The 13,294-nt window shown below is 37.1% G+C and overlaps 1 protein-coding gene and 1 long non-coding RNA gene across 3 annotated transcripts; one reads left to right on the top strand and one right to left on the bottom strand.

Annotated features, from left to right (window-relative positions):
• Positions 1–18: 18 nt before the first annotated feature.
• Positions 19–4,794, bottom strand: gtf2a1l (general transcription factor IIA, 1-like). Of its 2 annotated transcripts, none has more exons than XM_051076808.1 (9): positions 4,620–4,794; positions 4,007–4,108; positions 3,632–3,851; positions 3,351–3,400; positions 2,618–2,711; positions 2,029–2,513; positions 1,684–1,917; positions 1,437–1,526; positions 19–1,335 (listed from the first exon to the last, which is right to left on the bottom strand). In XM_051076808.1, the coding sequence occupies exons 1-9, from the start codon at positions 4,641–4,643 to the stop codon at positions 1,228–1,230; spliced, it is 1,407 nt and encodes a 468-aa protein (XP_050932765.1). In that variant the 5' UTR covers positions 4,644–4,794; the 3' UTR covers positions 19–1,227. The 2 variants fall into 2 exon arrangements, with proteins under 2 accessions (XP_050932765.1, XP_018548762.1); XM_018693246.2 differs by having other exon boundaries at positions 3,632–3,755.
• Positions 4,795–7,008: 2,214 nt separating this feature from the next.
• LOC127143429 (uncharacterized) lies at positions 7,009–12,035 on the top strand. Its single transcript, XR_007814826.1, has 5 exons — positions 7,009–7,125; positions 8,580–8,643; positions 9,089–9,164; positions 10,377–10,438; positions 11,788–12,035. It is a non-coding gene; the product is annotated as an uncharacterized LOC127143429 (long non-coding RNA).
• Positions 12,036–13,294: the final 1,259 nt, after the last annotated feature.

Here is a 13,294-nt window from a genome sequence, read left to right as displayed (position 1 = left end):
GCTCAAGCTACATAATTCTATTCTATATCAAAGAGTGGAAATTTTTTATTATTCTGTCTTATGTAGGTTGAGATTTTAAGTTTCAATACAATGAAGAAAATGTGATCAAATGTAAGTCGTTGTTTTAGTTCAGAGATGAGTTTTAGTGCCATCTATTGGATTGTTGTACTCAGGAAACTTAAAGACTGCAGATGAGCCAGAGCACAGTTAAAGCTGGGGAGTGGTTTATACAAAATACTGCTGTTTAAAATCAGTAAGACAGTTAATTAAAAATAAAAGAATTTATAAAACAGCTAGCTTGTACTTACATCCCTTAGCATATAAAGATCCACACACCAAACCTCCATTTCTATACTTATTTACATAGTTACTGTTATATACCATTTGACTGAGCTGCATTTGGTTTACTTTGGCCTTCCAAAGCAATGCAATATCTAATTGTGAAACTGACATACCAATACCAAAAAATTCTCCAAGAATTTGCCACTTAGAGTTTTGGTTTTTATGTTTGTTGCTGGAGCTGTCACACCACCCTCCACATTCTGTTCATGCTGAGAGGAACTCCTTTGGTATCAAAACCACAAACAAAAATTTTAATCAATTGTAGTGCACACGCTGGCATTTATAAATTACTTTTTCCAGCCAACTCTTATATTGTAGGCCACTGGGAACTGTTTGGTTTCAATAGTGTAAAAAGAACCTAATTATAAAAACTAATGTGACAACGAGGCAACACTGGCTTTGCAGAAGGTTGCACAGAAAGAAAAGAGTTCATTGTCTGCAGCACAACAGTACAGTTCAGTGTATTTGACTCTAAAAGGCAAAACATCACAATGTTAGGAAATCAAACAGCAGTAGGTATCTTCAAAACAACATGATCATGACAGAAGAAAAACTCCAGATCAAATAATGTTTTGCTCCTCTAATAAACTATTTAACATAATATTATACAACATAAATTCATGCTGTTTGCCTCAGTAAATTGGATTCACAAGCAATGCTGTAAGTAATAGATGTAACATCGTAAATGACTTGCAGGATTGCTGATAATTACGAAATGAAAAAAAGCATTAGTAATTTTGCACAAGGGTATTTTAACCTCCTGCTCTGTGTGAGCCAAATTACACCACCAAGAGGTCTAAATTCACTAATTGTTTTTCCCTTTTAAATCATTGTTTCCTCTCTTTCAACATGATTATCTGATCTGTTCAGAAGAACCAAAGCTCATTACCACTCAGCTTCTCCAACAGCTTTAGAGAACACGTAGTCCCTGCCTGCGTAACACATCACTCCATCTTTCAAATGAAACTTCCAGCGGTTCTTACTGCGGTGAATCTGCAATAGAAAGAACATTTTTCAATATCAACATTAAGTATTCTGCATTGGGCTTCGTTGACAGGTTAAAAATGTCTAGCAAAGAACTGAAATGTTCTTACTTTGTCGTACTGACAAACGATTACGTTGTCAGTGTCGAAGAGATCTGGGATGTCCTGCTCGATCACGTCATCACCTGAATTCAAAGGATCCTGATCAATAGAAAATGTATTGTGGGAAACAAAGTGTTAAAATGTGCGATCAAAGAAATGCTGTTGGAAAAAAAATTGTGTCCTGTTTGCAAAACATGACTAGTAAATGTCATTTCTAATGCAAAGAGGCACAAAGTTAAAATGAGCACTCTCTCACCTCTTCCTCTACATTAGCAAGTTCATCTGCTCCCTCACTGTCGCTGCTGGAGGAGATGCTGTTGTCGTCACTGCTTCCATCTCCTTCTTGCAGGACCTTTATTGCCTCTGCATTGATCATACCCAGAAAGTCGTTCTCTTCCAGCGGAAGTCCTCCATCTTCCTCCTCCATGTCAGAGTTGTCTGCAGGACCATCCAGCTGAACGATGTCTGACAGTTCACTGTACAGGTCCAGCTTAACAGAAATTGCAAGAAAAAAATTAACAGTTATATCATAATATTATTAAAACATTGGAGTCTGAGTAATTGACTGGTCTACAGTCTTTGCAGGCGCTGGACTCCTCACCCTGTCTGCTTTCTCTCTCTCCTCCTCAATCACTTCTTTCAGAATGTCATCAACGTCTCTGGTCTTTAACTGAGTCGTCTGTGTCAAAGCCTCCTCTGTGCCGAGCTGGAAGTCTAATAACTGACTGCAGGGTGAGGCGGTCATACTCAAGTTCACAGGTTCAGCTTGTGGACTCGACTCATTTTCTGCCAGTGTGACCTCAGGTGGTGGAGACTGAAGCTGTGAGGTGTCAGCAGCAGGAACCTGTGGCTGCTGGGGGAGGCTGCTCTCCTGGCTGGGGGGTAAATCAGTCATTAGCTGTGGCGGCTGTGTGACAGAAGTAGCTTGAACAGGGGATGGTTCCACCTCCTGGGGTGGGTGAATGGTATGTGGTGGAATTGCAACTGGCTGAGGGGCAGGAGCTTTCTGTGTGGGGTGGGATACAGACTGCTGACCTGCTGGGGCCGGAGTAACCACAACAGGAACATTGACCTTGTAAAGCTGACCTTTAGTGTGACAAAAGAGAAGAGTTAAATATTGTTGCTACCAGTTAGTCTAGGCTAAAAACCAAAGCAAATGTAGCCCTATAACAGGTAGAGTCATTGCGTACCAGAGGCTGTTTGTAGAGTGACTCCTGCTGGTATCTGCACAGGGTAGGCTAACCCAGCAGGGAGAGAAAAAGTAGCAAGTGTCTCTGAGTTGTTCTGAAATAAAACATAATGTGAAAATATTTTACAGCCTTTTAGCTGAATATATGTGGTCTGAATTCCCCTCTTTTTCTAGGAGGTCATATCATGTGGTGAAATTTCAAGAATTCTTGGGTTTCACAGATAGAAGATTCAAGTCTCCAATATTGGGGGAAAAAAAATTCAAATGGATGCAATTTGACAGCTTGCCAGCATATCGTCTGCTTTTTGTGTTGTTGAGTTATATGCTGATTGATTATTTTATTCTGTAAACTTGAACATTGAAGTACTTGTGAAACTATCAGGGGACTGGGCCAGATATAGCTTTAAAAGAAAAATTTATATCACACACGCACGAATACTGTTGTTGTTTCAGAAACACAAGAAGAAACATGGTGCTGTTTTGCCTGTTTTTTGGAGTAAAGACAGATGAGTCATAAGGCTTTCTTTTAAGTTTTGTTGTCATTTATATAGATTAGTTGTACCTGTTGTTTGTTTAAAAGTCCTCTTTTGGTTCCATTTGTTTCTTTTATTTAAGCAGCATCCATTTGCCCCAATTCTCCTTTTGGTTTACCTTTTTCTTTACTTATATACATATGTGCAGAAAGCCATATGAAGTCAGGGAGGTCATATACTGTACAAGCTGATGACACTTGCCTTGACTGGGAAGCTGCAGATATTCTGACTTGCAGGGATCACGACTGAGGCTGAGCAGAGACCAGAAGAGAGCAGGTGATACATCAGTTTCTACTCTTCATGTACAATTTTAATACAAAAATGTTTAAATTAAAAAGGTAATATTCTATAACTTTGCACACACTGGTATTTTTTTTTCCATTAATAACACATTTAAAATAATCAAACTACCTTAAAATGCTCTTAGTTTGACTGTCTGCATTAATTATCTTTAGATAAGATGTTAAGCAGTTAAGTATTACCTGTGAGTTCTTGATCATTCTGTCTGTAGTTTGCAGGGAGCTGGAGCACAAAGTTGGATGAGTTGATATTGTTTTTCCTGAAGTCTTCCATTGCTTTAGACTGCATCATCTTTGACTCCCACAGCTGCACAGCAGAAGACACAGCAGTCTGTCTTTTCCCGGTATGGTGCACACTTCCTCTAGATGATACTAGATGATCTAACTTTGCTGTAACTGACAACTTGAGTCAAGATGTTTGAATTACAGTTATATATATATATATATATATATATATATATATATATATATATATATATATATATATATATATATATATATATATATATACATATACATATATATAAATGAAGCAGCATTATATAGAATATAACTCACATGTCTTAAATCGTCCAGGACTCTGTCTTCAAGCCCTTCATCCAAGAAGAGCTCCCTCATACTCTCAATCACATCATCAATTATGGACAAGTAGAGTTTGGCCTGCAGTTAGTTACAAAACACTCTAAGTCAGAAACTGTTGAGCTGCTTTTGGGGATGAAATGATTAGTCACAACTAGTCTATGTATGTTTTTATAAGCAATATACCAAATTCCATTTAAACATCAGCTTTTTCTATGTTGCTGATAGTTGTAATCTGACAGTTGTAACTGAGGACATTTTATAAATAAATCAAACTCACTCTTCATTTCGTTACATATAATACTCCAATAGCATGTAGTAGTATTTTTGTATGAGCCAAACACCCACTGAGCTGACTGTCAACAGGTGGCGATGTAGAAAGCCACATGCGACATAATTGATAGATTTTATTTATTTATGGAATGAGATTTGGTTTGACAACATGCTGATTTCAAACTACGTGTTTGAGGCTCACAATTAACAGCCGTTATTAATAGCCGCTATTAATCTACTTCACATACATGTAGACGTACACACAACACGACAGTTTGTTCGGCTGATAAATAGATGATTAAAAAGCAGCGCTGCTTACCACTGGGCCTGTGTCGGTCAGCATGATTCGAGGAGATAACTACGGAGTGGCGAGAATAGATTTCCATCAAATTGGAAATACAGTACATAAAGTTACCGGTGATAAGGTCCTATTGTTTTGCCCGAAGCCGCTTAATAGAAGGTGCGTACGCAGGTGAAAGTAATCAAGCTCCACAGGGAGGTGTAGCTGGAGCTGATGCATTCACTTGTTCAGAAGAAAAAGTAATGATGAAAACTCTGTTAGTCATGTATTAACCGTAGGGGCTGAAAGTTTGAATGGAAGAATAGATATGTTTTCTTTATACTGTAACCAATAACGTGTTTGGACTTTGCAATTTCATTCATAATTTCAACTAAGCGAAATCAGCTAAATTAAAATGAGAGCTCAGGTGGTGAATTTCCTCCACTATCAAATCAGTTCTCTGATTCGTTTAGTATAAACGCGCTAACCAAACATTTGATGCCATGGTCATGTTTCAGCAAGAGTGCAGCTAGAAAGTCTGCCGCAGCTTGAAAAGCATCATGTTTGCATTGCTTGTGTTGGGGGTGTGTTTGAGATTCCCACAACTGGGATCTCAAATACTTTGTTATAGCAACAGTAAAAACCTACACAAACAAAAACACTATATGACTTCAGTACCGGTGGCTTATCTCAGACATGTAGTTTCAGAGAGCACTGTGGTTATCTAATCCCTCAAATATTCCCATCCAACAGAGCCTCTCCATCTCACGTTTTCTGGTTACTTTCAATAGAAAGGTTACAACATTTGCACGTTTTTCCACAGTGCTGGGAGCTCAGTACAGTTTCTGATCCCCTGAGTGCAGAATGCCAGGAGTTAAAAATATTTCACCCTTTACAAAACACTTTATTTTGAACTTGGTGTTCAATAGATTCATAGCAACAGCAGGAGCTGTGACCCCTGTTTCCTCCAAGCATCTGTTTGGCAGCGCTGGCACTCTTTCAACACTGTAGGTTGACTCGCCTCTGATGAGGATGAGAGGGCTGCAGCAGAGAAGCAGCAACATGAGATGCCCCTGTTGATAGAGCAGTCACTGAAATCAACAGGCACTTAGCTGTCACATCGCCACAAAGCTACTCTGGACTCATAGAGAGGCTCTCCTCGACTTGCAAGAAGATGACACTCAATTTAAAATGCTATCCTTTTTAGGTTAGCTCAGGGTTGTCATGTAATAGAAGTAACCATGGTTCATTTACAGCCACAAACACAGTCTCCTGTAATGGTAAACCAGAACACTCAGATGAGGGAAAAAACTACAACCTGTGGTAGTTAACCATATAATGATGAAGAGAAACACAGTTAAACATCACTGTGTAATGTTTTGATAAACAGGGTGTTAAGTTAGGATACTGGGTTTTTTGTGTGTATAAAGAACTTTTTCCACCCAACTCATGCATCACTTGCCAGATCATAATCACGTTCAGTGAATAATCAAAATGTGTTATTGTGGTGTTTCAGCATGTGCAGTTTCTCCGGGGTTATGGGAACATAATCAAGGCTTTGTGTGGGAGCTCTGTCACTGGGCCTTTTAAAAGCATTTTGGCACAGGAGCATTAAATATCATACATCCCATATGTAAGATCAGAGCCGGTTCTAGGCAAACATATATGAGGGGGCAGTCAGAAATGTGAAGGGAGCATCGTGGGTACACATCATGCTACAGCAGCAGTTTTCTGGGGGAGTATTTTGCACACATTTTGTGGAGAGCATTTTTGCCTCTGACAGTGTTTTCACCATGGATTTGGGTTATTAGCCATGTATCAAACCCCCAACTTGGAGAAGTGAATTATATTATATTTACTTTTTTTTTTTTTTTTTTTAACTTTTTTTGTTGTTAATTATTATATTATTATAATTATCTCGCCACAACGAATTTGACGGTGCCTCGCCGCTTTCTCTAGGTCTTACCGTTAAACCTATCTGTGTTATGCTGCCTCCTGCTCACTGAAACCTGACACTCTACGCGCGGTCATGTGTCTCGGGAAGGAGGATCCTTGCTGACTTACAGTGGACATTGTGTGATGTCTAAAATTAGAGGTCAAACTGAATAAATGAGTTCACACAGTATTATATTTTGATTTTGTGGCCCACTATCAGGAGCAATAAAGCTGCTGTAACTAACTCCAGATCTTACGATACATGTAAGGCTTCTCTTCGTCTTTATGGTGGATGTATTTTAAGACCAATCAGAGGCGGTTGCTAGGCGGACCAGATTCGACCGACCAATCAGCGTTTTTCTGCCAATGTTAGTTGACGTATGTCGTCATTGCCTAAAACGTGTCTCCTCATTGGCCATGAGCTTCTGGGAGGAGCGCAGAGAGGCGGAGAAACGAAGTCGGGAAACAGATTTAAACCAAGTTTGAAAATCCGCATCTGTTTGCTAGTACTGTGAGAAAACGTGCTCATCGAAGAGGTCTGGATGCTTAAACAAACGCTGGAGCTGCTTTTTTTGTCGAACACGAGGTTGAACACACCTGCAGCGTGAAGGTAAGGCAAACAGCTAGCCGCTAGCGTAAGCATTACTGTTATCAGAGAGCGTCGGCATTAGCGGCGAGCGTTAGCATTAGCATTACCTTGTAGTCATGTCGTCTAATTCCATTTACAGTTATATCGCGTGGATAAGAGTGTGTTTGTGTTTCTGTAACTGAGGCGTCCCTGACTTGTGGACCCCCAACGTGGACGGTTGAAGACACAGTAGACTCTCATTAATCTGTGTAAATCTGTGTATTTGTTTTCACTTTACTGACATTTGTCGTCTCTTTGTCATTTTGTGTTCCATCTAGGTCATTTTGACTTGGTTCGTGGTGTTTCATCATCGTTGTCAACGCTTTGTCGCTATTTGTGGTCATGTTATTTCATTTTGGGTCTCTACCTGGCTGTTTTACACCGGGGAGTTAGTATTGGCATTAGTGGCGAGTATTAGCGTCGAGCGTTAGCATTAGCCTTATCTTCAAATTATGTCTTTGGGGCGTGTTTGTGTTTCTGTGACTAAAGCGTCCCTGACATGAGTTGTGGAGGATGGTAACTGTTTAGCAGTCAGTTTGTTTGTTTACAACCCAGCTTGCATCTCATTACCAAATACCTTTAAGACATCTTATTGCTTCTTTGTAAATTTGTGCTCCAGTTTAGTCATTTTAAATCAGTTTATGGCAGATTATCATGTCGATGTGATCATTCTGTGTCTATGGTGGTGGTATTGCATTGTTTTGCGTCTCTAGCTGTCTCTTTTACATCTATTTATGGTCAGCTTCTTTGTAGTTATTTTGCATCGTATTGTGTCTTTGTAGCTTTGTGGTAGTAATCTGCCCATAGACATCCACTGATCCCATGTTGTATATATTGTTGATTAGAAATTTGTTTGTGGTGACTTGAGACTTTATTGAACTCAGTTTTGTGTTAAATACAAGCTTGAAAACTAGATTTTAACTCTGTGCTCCTCCACAAGTTTTAAGCCTCAAGAGTAGGTCACAAGTCAAGTCAGTTTTATTTATATAGCACTAATTCACAACAGAAGTTATCTCGAGGCACTGTACATATAGTGCAGTTCTAGACCGTACTATTTATCTAATAAAATTTACAGAGAGAAAGACCCAATTTCCGGATTAATAAAGTATTTATCTATCTATCAGATCCCACCATGAGCAAGCACTAGGCGACTGTGGCAAAAAAAACACTTCCTTTTAAGAGGCAGAAACCTCGAGCAGAACCGGACTTAGGGTGGGTTTAGACAGAGAGAGCTCAAATTATGAGCTGAATTTACTGTTACAAATCATTATAAAAACTATTTTAAAAATTGCTTTTCTTTCTGAGATCAATAAAGTCATATTCTAGTAACATAATTGATTTATTGTGTGTCAAGGTTCTAGTGTTTAGTTTTTTTTTTTAGTATTCTTTATTAATAAGGTTAGTTGTTTTTCAAGTGTTGTACTTGTGTTTTCCAGGTTTACTCATTCAGCTGCTGCAGCCTGATCAGAAACACCAGCTCTCACCTCACAAACCAAACAGGTATGTGTATGTAGTACTAGTTAATGATTTTTAAAAACTAAATCACTGTCAGTTAATTTTCTGCCTGTGGACTGAAGTATAATTAAAAATACCACAAGTTAAAACCCTGCTCAAAAATGTACTTAGGTGAAAGTGTTTATTATGCAGTTGACAGTAATATACATGATTCCTCCTGTGATTAGTTGACAGTTCATATAGAAATTTAAGATTTAAGATAATCATCCCAAATTTTTATTGTTATTGATTCTTAAAGATGTGATGCTTTTTCTTGTCATATGTGACAGTAAACAGCCCATTTTCTGAGACACTCTTAACGTTTGGAAAATGTTCTAGTTCGGCTGTAATGTTTAATATTTATGTGTGTTTTGGGGTTAAACTGTTGATGAGGAATAGGTAAGTGTATTGATCATTTTCCTTTGTATGTTTCTCTTTTTATTTCCTCTAGGTGTCACCACTTCGTACATGATCGCAGAGAGTCTTCGTACAGTGAAGTTCTCTGAAACCAGGACAGAGGCCTCCAGGTAGTTCACAAACTGCTTTACATACACTGTCCAACACAGAGCACTGACAGTAAATTATATATCTTCAGTAATTGATGTGAAGTCTCAATAGTTTGATTAGTTACAAAAAGAAAAAACTAAAAAATTGTTATAGTTTATTTACATAGTTCATGTACAAAACGAGAAAATGAGGAATCAGCTCTCTCTTTCAGTCTCTCACTCTCCCGCTCTCCTTCTCTCCTTCGCGCTCTCTTTCTCTCTCACTCTCTTAAGCCTGGCACACACTAAAGGTTTTTTAAAATCTTACCCAGTATAGAAAATGTGAGACCACACACATGACAACAGATAATGTCAGATTTCAGTTTTGTTCTTATAGTGTGCACAGTACAGCACACCAAACACTAACAGATTCACCACCAACAACCAGAGTCTGGACTCTCAACACTTCAAATCTCACAACTTTAGAGTAAACAAACATGGCGGACGACTATGTCTTTTGTTTGTTGTGCTTCCTGATTGGCTGTCGTTCCATTCCACTTGACAACCCACAGAGTGTGTGCTCTGCTTTCCTTGGTGTTCCCCCCACACAACAGGATTTCTGATCGCAAATATTGAACATGTTTAGTATTTATTGATCTGATTGTCTTCGGAGCAGATCAGGAAGGGTAAAATTATTCAATCAACACAACAGGAGAATCTGGCAAGATCACCTTTAGAATCAACTGATATTCTGGCCTTTGCTGACTTTGATCAGGAAGGGAGAGATTTGGACAGATAATCACCTTTATTATCTTTTGGTGTGTACCCTGCTTCACTCTTTCTCTCCCTCTGCCTTCTACTCTCTCTCTGTCTCCTTCTCTCTTCCTTGCTCTCTCACTCACTCTCATGCTTTCTCTCCCTTTATCTCTGTCTCTCTCATTTTCTCTTTCTCTTCAAATTTTAACTGAGTTTGTGAAAAAAAATCCACTGCCGTTCTGTGAATATCAGGAGCTGGTGTAGTCAGTTCTCCAGTCAGAGTAGCTTCTTCTGTCTTTGTGTATACAGTAAATTTAATTCTTAGACTAGTTCTGATTAGTCCAGAACCACTTAGTCCACACTCTGGTTTCTTTGTAGAATTAGTGCCTTTTACGTCTCTATCTTTTGACAGTTTGATGTTCAATGCCAAGAAACTCTTATTTTGATGTGTTAAAAGTTACATCTTTATATTAATGTTTGTTGTGTTTTTCTCCACAGGAATCAAGCTTCAACCATTAAATCACAGAGAGAAGAGACAAATGTGAAGACATTTCCAGAAGGTCAGTGTTAAGTTTATTCTTTTCAGTCTGACTCTTTAAATCTCTTGTCTGGAACAAATAGCAACAAATTAAAGCTGCTGTAACCAGTTATTATTATTAGTTTTAATTAGTACTTTTAGTGTAAAAAAATAAGTCTAATACAGTCTAAACAAAATACATAGAAATGAAACAAACCATATAAAATCTTAGTATAGAATAGAAACCCTTTTAATAAATAGAAATCATTTAAACATTAATTGTAAAACCTTCACAAAATGTCTAAAAACTGCTGCAGCCTGATCAGAAACACCAGCTCTCACCTCACAAACCAAACAGGTATGTGTATGTAGTACTAGTTAATGATTTTTAAAAACTAAATCACTGTCAGTTAATTTTCTGCCTGTGGACTGAAGTATAATTAAAAATACCACAAGTTAAAACCCTGCTCAAAAATGTACTTAGGTGAAAGTGTTTATTATGCAGTTGACAGTAATATACATGATTCCTCCTGTGATTAGTTGACAGTTCATATAGAAACCTTCAAAAAATGTCTAAAAACTAAGTATAGAATAATTTAAAAATACACTTCAAACCTTAAAGGAAAATATATCTAAAAAATAAGGATTAGCCATTAAAAAAACTAAAAAAAAAACATTCAGCCTTTAAAAAGAATTCTACGAATTAAGGATGAAACCTGTAAAAAGTAAAACATACTTAAACAAACTTATAATAAAATGCAATAAAATTATATGTATAACATTGGTTTCAAAATAGAGAAATGCAATGCAAAAGTTTAGGAAGACACTTTTAATGATTTTATGACAGACATTTGACCACAAGCAAACATTTGTTAGTTGGTTAGGGTTAATGTAGTTAAGAGCACATTCGACCATGTCTACTAAGCATCTTTGTGATCATTTAACTGCTTGTGGTACTATTATTAATTAATTAACTGTATCATAAACAGTGAATGTTCTCACATGTGGTTAATAAAGACATGTTGGTCTTTGGAAAATATCCCCATGACTGCTCGAGGTTTCTGCCTCTTAAAAGGAAGTTTTTCCTTGCCACTGTCACCTAGTGCTTGCTCATGGTGGGATTTGTTGGGTCTCTCTCTCTAAATACCTATTTTAAAGAGTATGGTCTAGACCTGCTCTATATGAAAAGTACCTTGAGATGACTTTTGTTGTGATATGGCGCTATATAAATAAAATTGAATTGAATTGAACTGCATTATAGATGGTAGAGAAAAACAAAATGTTTTTTTTCCAACAGGAAACCAGCACTGTTTACAGCAGTTAGATGGTGGAGGTCTTTATCTAATTAACAGCTTTCTAACACTTGACTTTTGTTTGTTTCATCCACTTCAGGTCTTCAGCTGCTGTCGTCTTCTCCTCCTGCAGAGACAAGAACACGTGTTAATCACAGAAACTTATCAGTAAATCTATTTTATCTTTCCTAAACTGACCTTATTCATTGTTGATACCTAATCACAGTGATTTAAACTAAACTTTTTACAACTCATTCAGTATCACATAATTTTGGATGTTTTTTGAAGCCTTACTATACTATGACATTTCTATGGCTTACTAAGACAATTCTTTAACCATTTTTGATGCCTTGCTGTTCTATGACATTCATCTTATGACAAAGGAACAATCTTAAAGCAGTAATCTTACTTCTGTTTTCCACAGACACACATAATCACACGCTCGCACCTCTACACAGTATTTGTGGGTTACGTTTGATTTTGTGTTTGTCATTTCATTTTGATATTTTGCCTTTCCAAATGTACATTATCAGTACTCAAACCCTATCTATTACTGTGTACAAAGTTCTGTTTATACTATTCATATTGTTATATATTATGTTGTTTAGTATCATGCCCTTTTCAAATTTTGCTGCTGCAACACTGAATTTTCCCCGCTGTGAGACTAATAAAGGATTATCTAACTCTTACTCAAATAAATACTTCTGAACACTGACTATTTTGCCAGTCTGTTTAATATTGTATGAAAGTGAATATTGTTAGCCACTTGTAGCCAGAGGTTAGGGTCTGGTTGACAGCCTTTAGTTTTTAGCATAACTATACTAAGACATTTTTTGGTGGTTTTTGACCTTTTAATATACTACATTTTTTGACGCCTTACTATACAATGACATTTTTTGACACCTTACTGTACTATGACATTTTTTGACCATTTTTGACCCCACACTATTTTGACATTTTTTGACAATTTTTGACCCCGTACTATACTATGACATTTTTTGACCCCATACTATACTGACATTTTTTGACCATTTTTGACACCATACTATACTGTGACATTTTTTGACCATTTTTGACCCCACACTATACTATGACATTTTTTGACTATTTTTCATGCCTTACTATACTATGACATTTTTTGACCATTTTTGACACCATACTATACTGTGACATTTTTTGACCATTTTTGACCCCGTACTATACTGAGACATTTTTTGGTGTTTTTTGACCCTTTACTATACTATGACATTTTTTTGACCATTTTGACACCACACTATACTATGACATTTTTTGGTGGTTTTTGACCTTTTAATATACTACATTTTTTGACGCCTTACTATACAATGACATTTTTTGACCATTTTTGACCCCGTACTATACTATGACATTTTTTGACTATTTTTGACCCTTTATTATACTATGACATTTTTTTGACCATTTTTGACCCCATACTATACTGACATTTTTTGACTATTTTTCATGCCTTACTATACTGTGACATTTTTTGACCATTTTTGACACCATACTATACTGTGACATTTTTTGACCATTTTTGACCCCATACTATACTGACATTTTTTGACAATTTTTCATGCCTTACTATACTA

Source organism: Lates calcarifer, linkage group LG16_LG22, assembly GCF_001640805.2.
Source record: "Lates calcarifer isolate ASB-BC8 linkage group LG16_LG22, TLL_Latcal_v3, whole genome shotgun sequence".
NCBI lineage: Eukaryota > Metazoa > Chordata > Actinopteri > Centropomidae > Lates > Lates calcarifer.
This window is presented reverse-complemented; position numbering and strand designations above follow the sequence as displayed.

What these genes read in the sequence shown, in the direction of transcription:
- gtf2a1l (XM_051076808.1), bottom strand. Translation starts at nt 4,643, where the DNA reads ATGCTGACCGACACAGGCCCAGTG. An exon ending in TCCTGGACGATTTAAGACAT is followed by an intron (nt 3,852 to 4,006) that starts GTGAGTTATATT and finishes TCTTGACTCAAG; the next exon opens with TTGTCAGTTACAGCAAAGTT. An exon ending in TCGTTTGTCAGTACGACAAA is followed by an intron (nt 1,336 to 1,436) that starts GTAAGAACATTT and finishes TTTCTATTGCAG; the next exon opens with ATTCACCGCAGTAAGAACCG.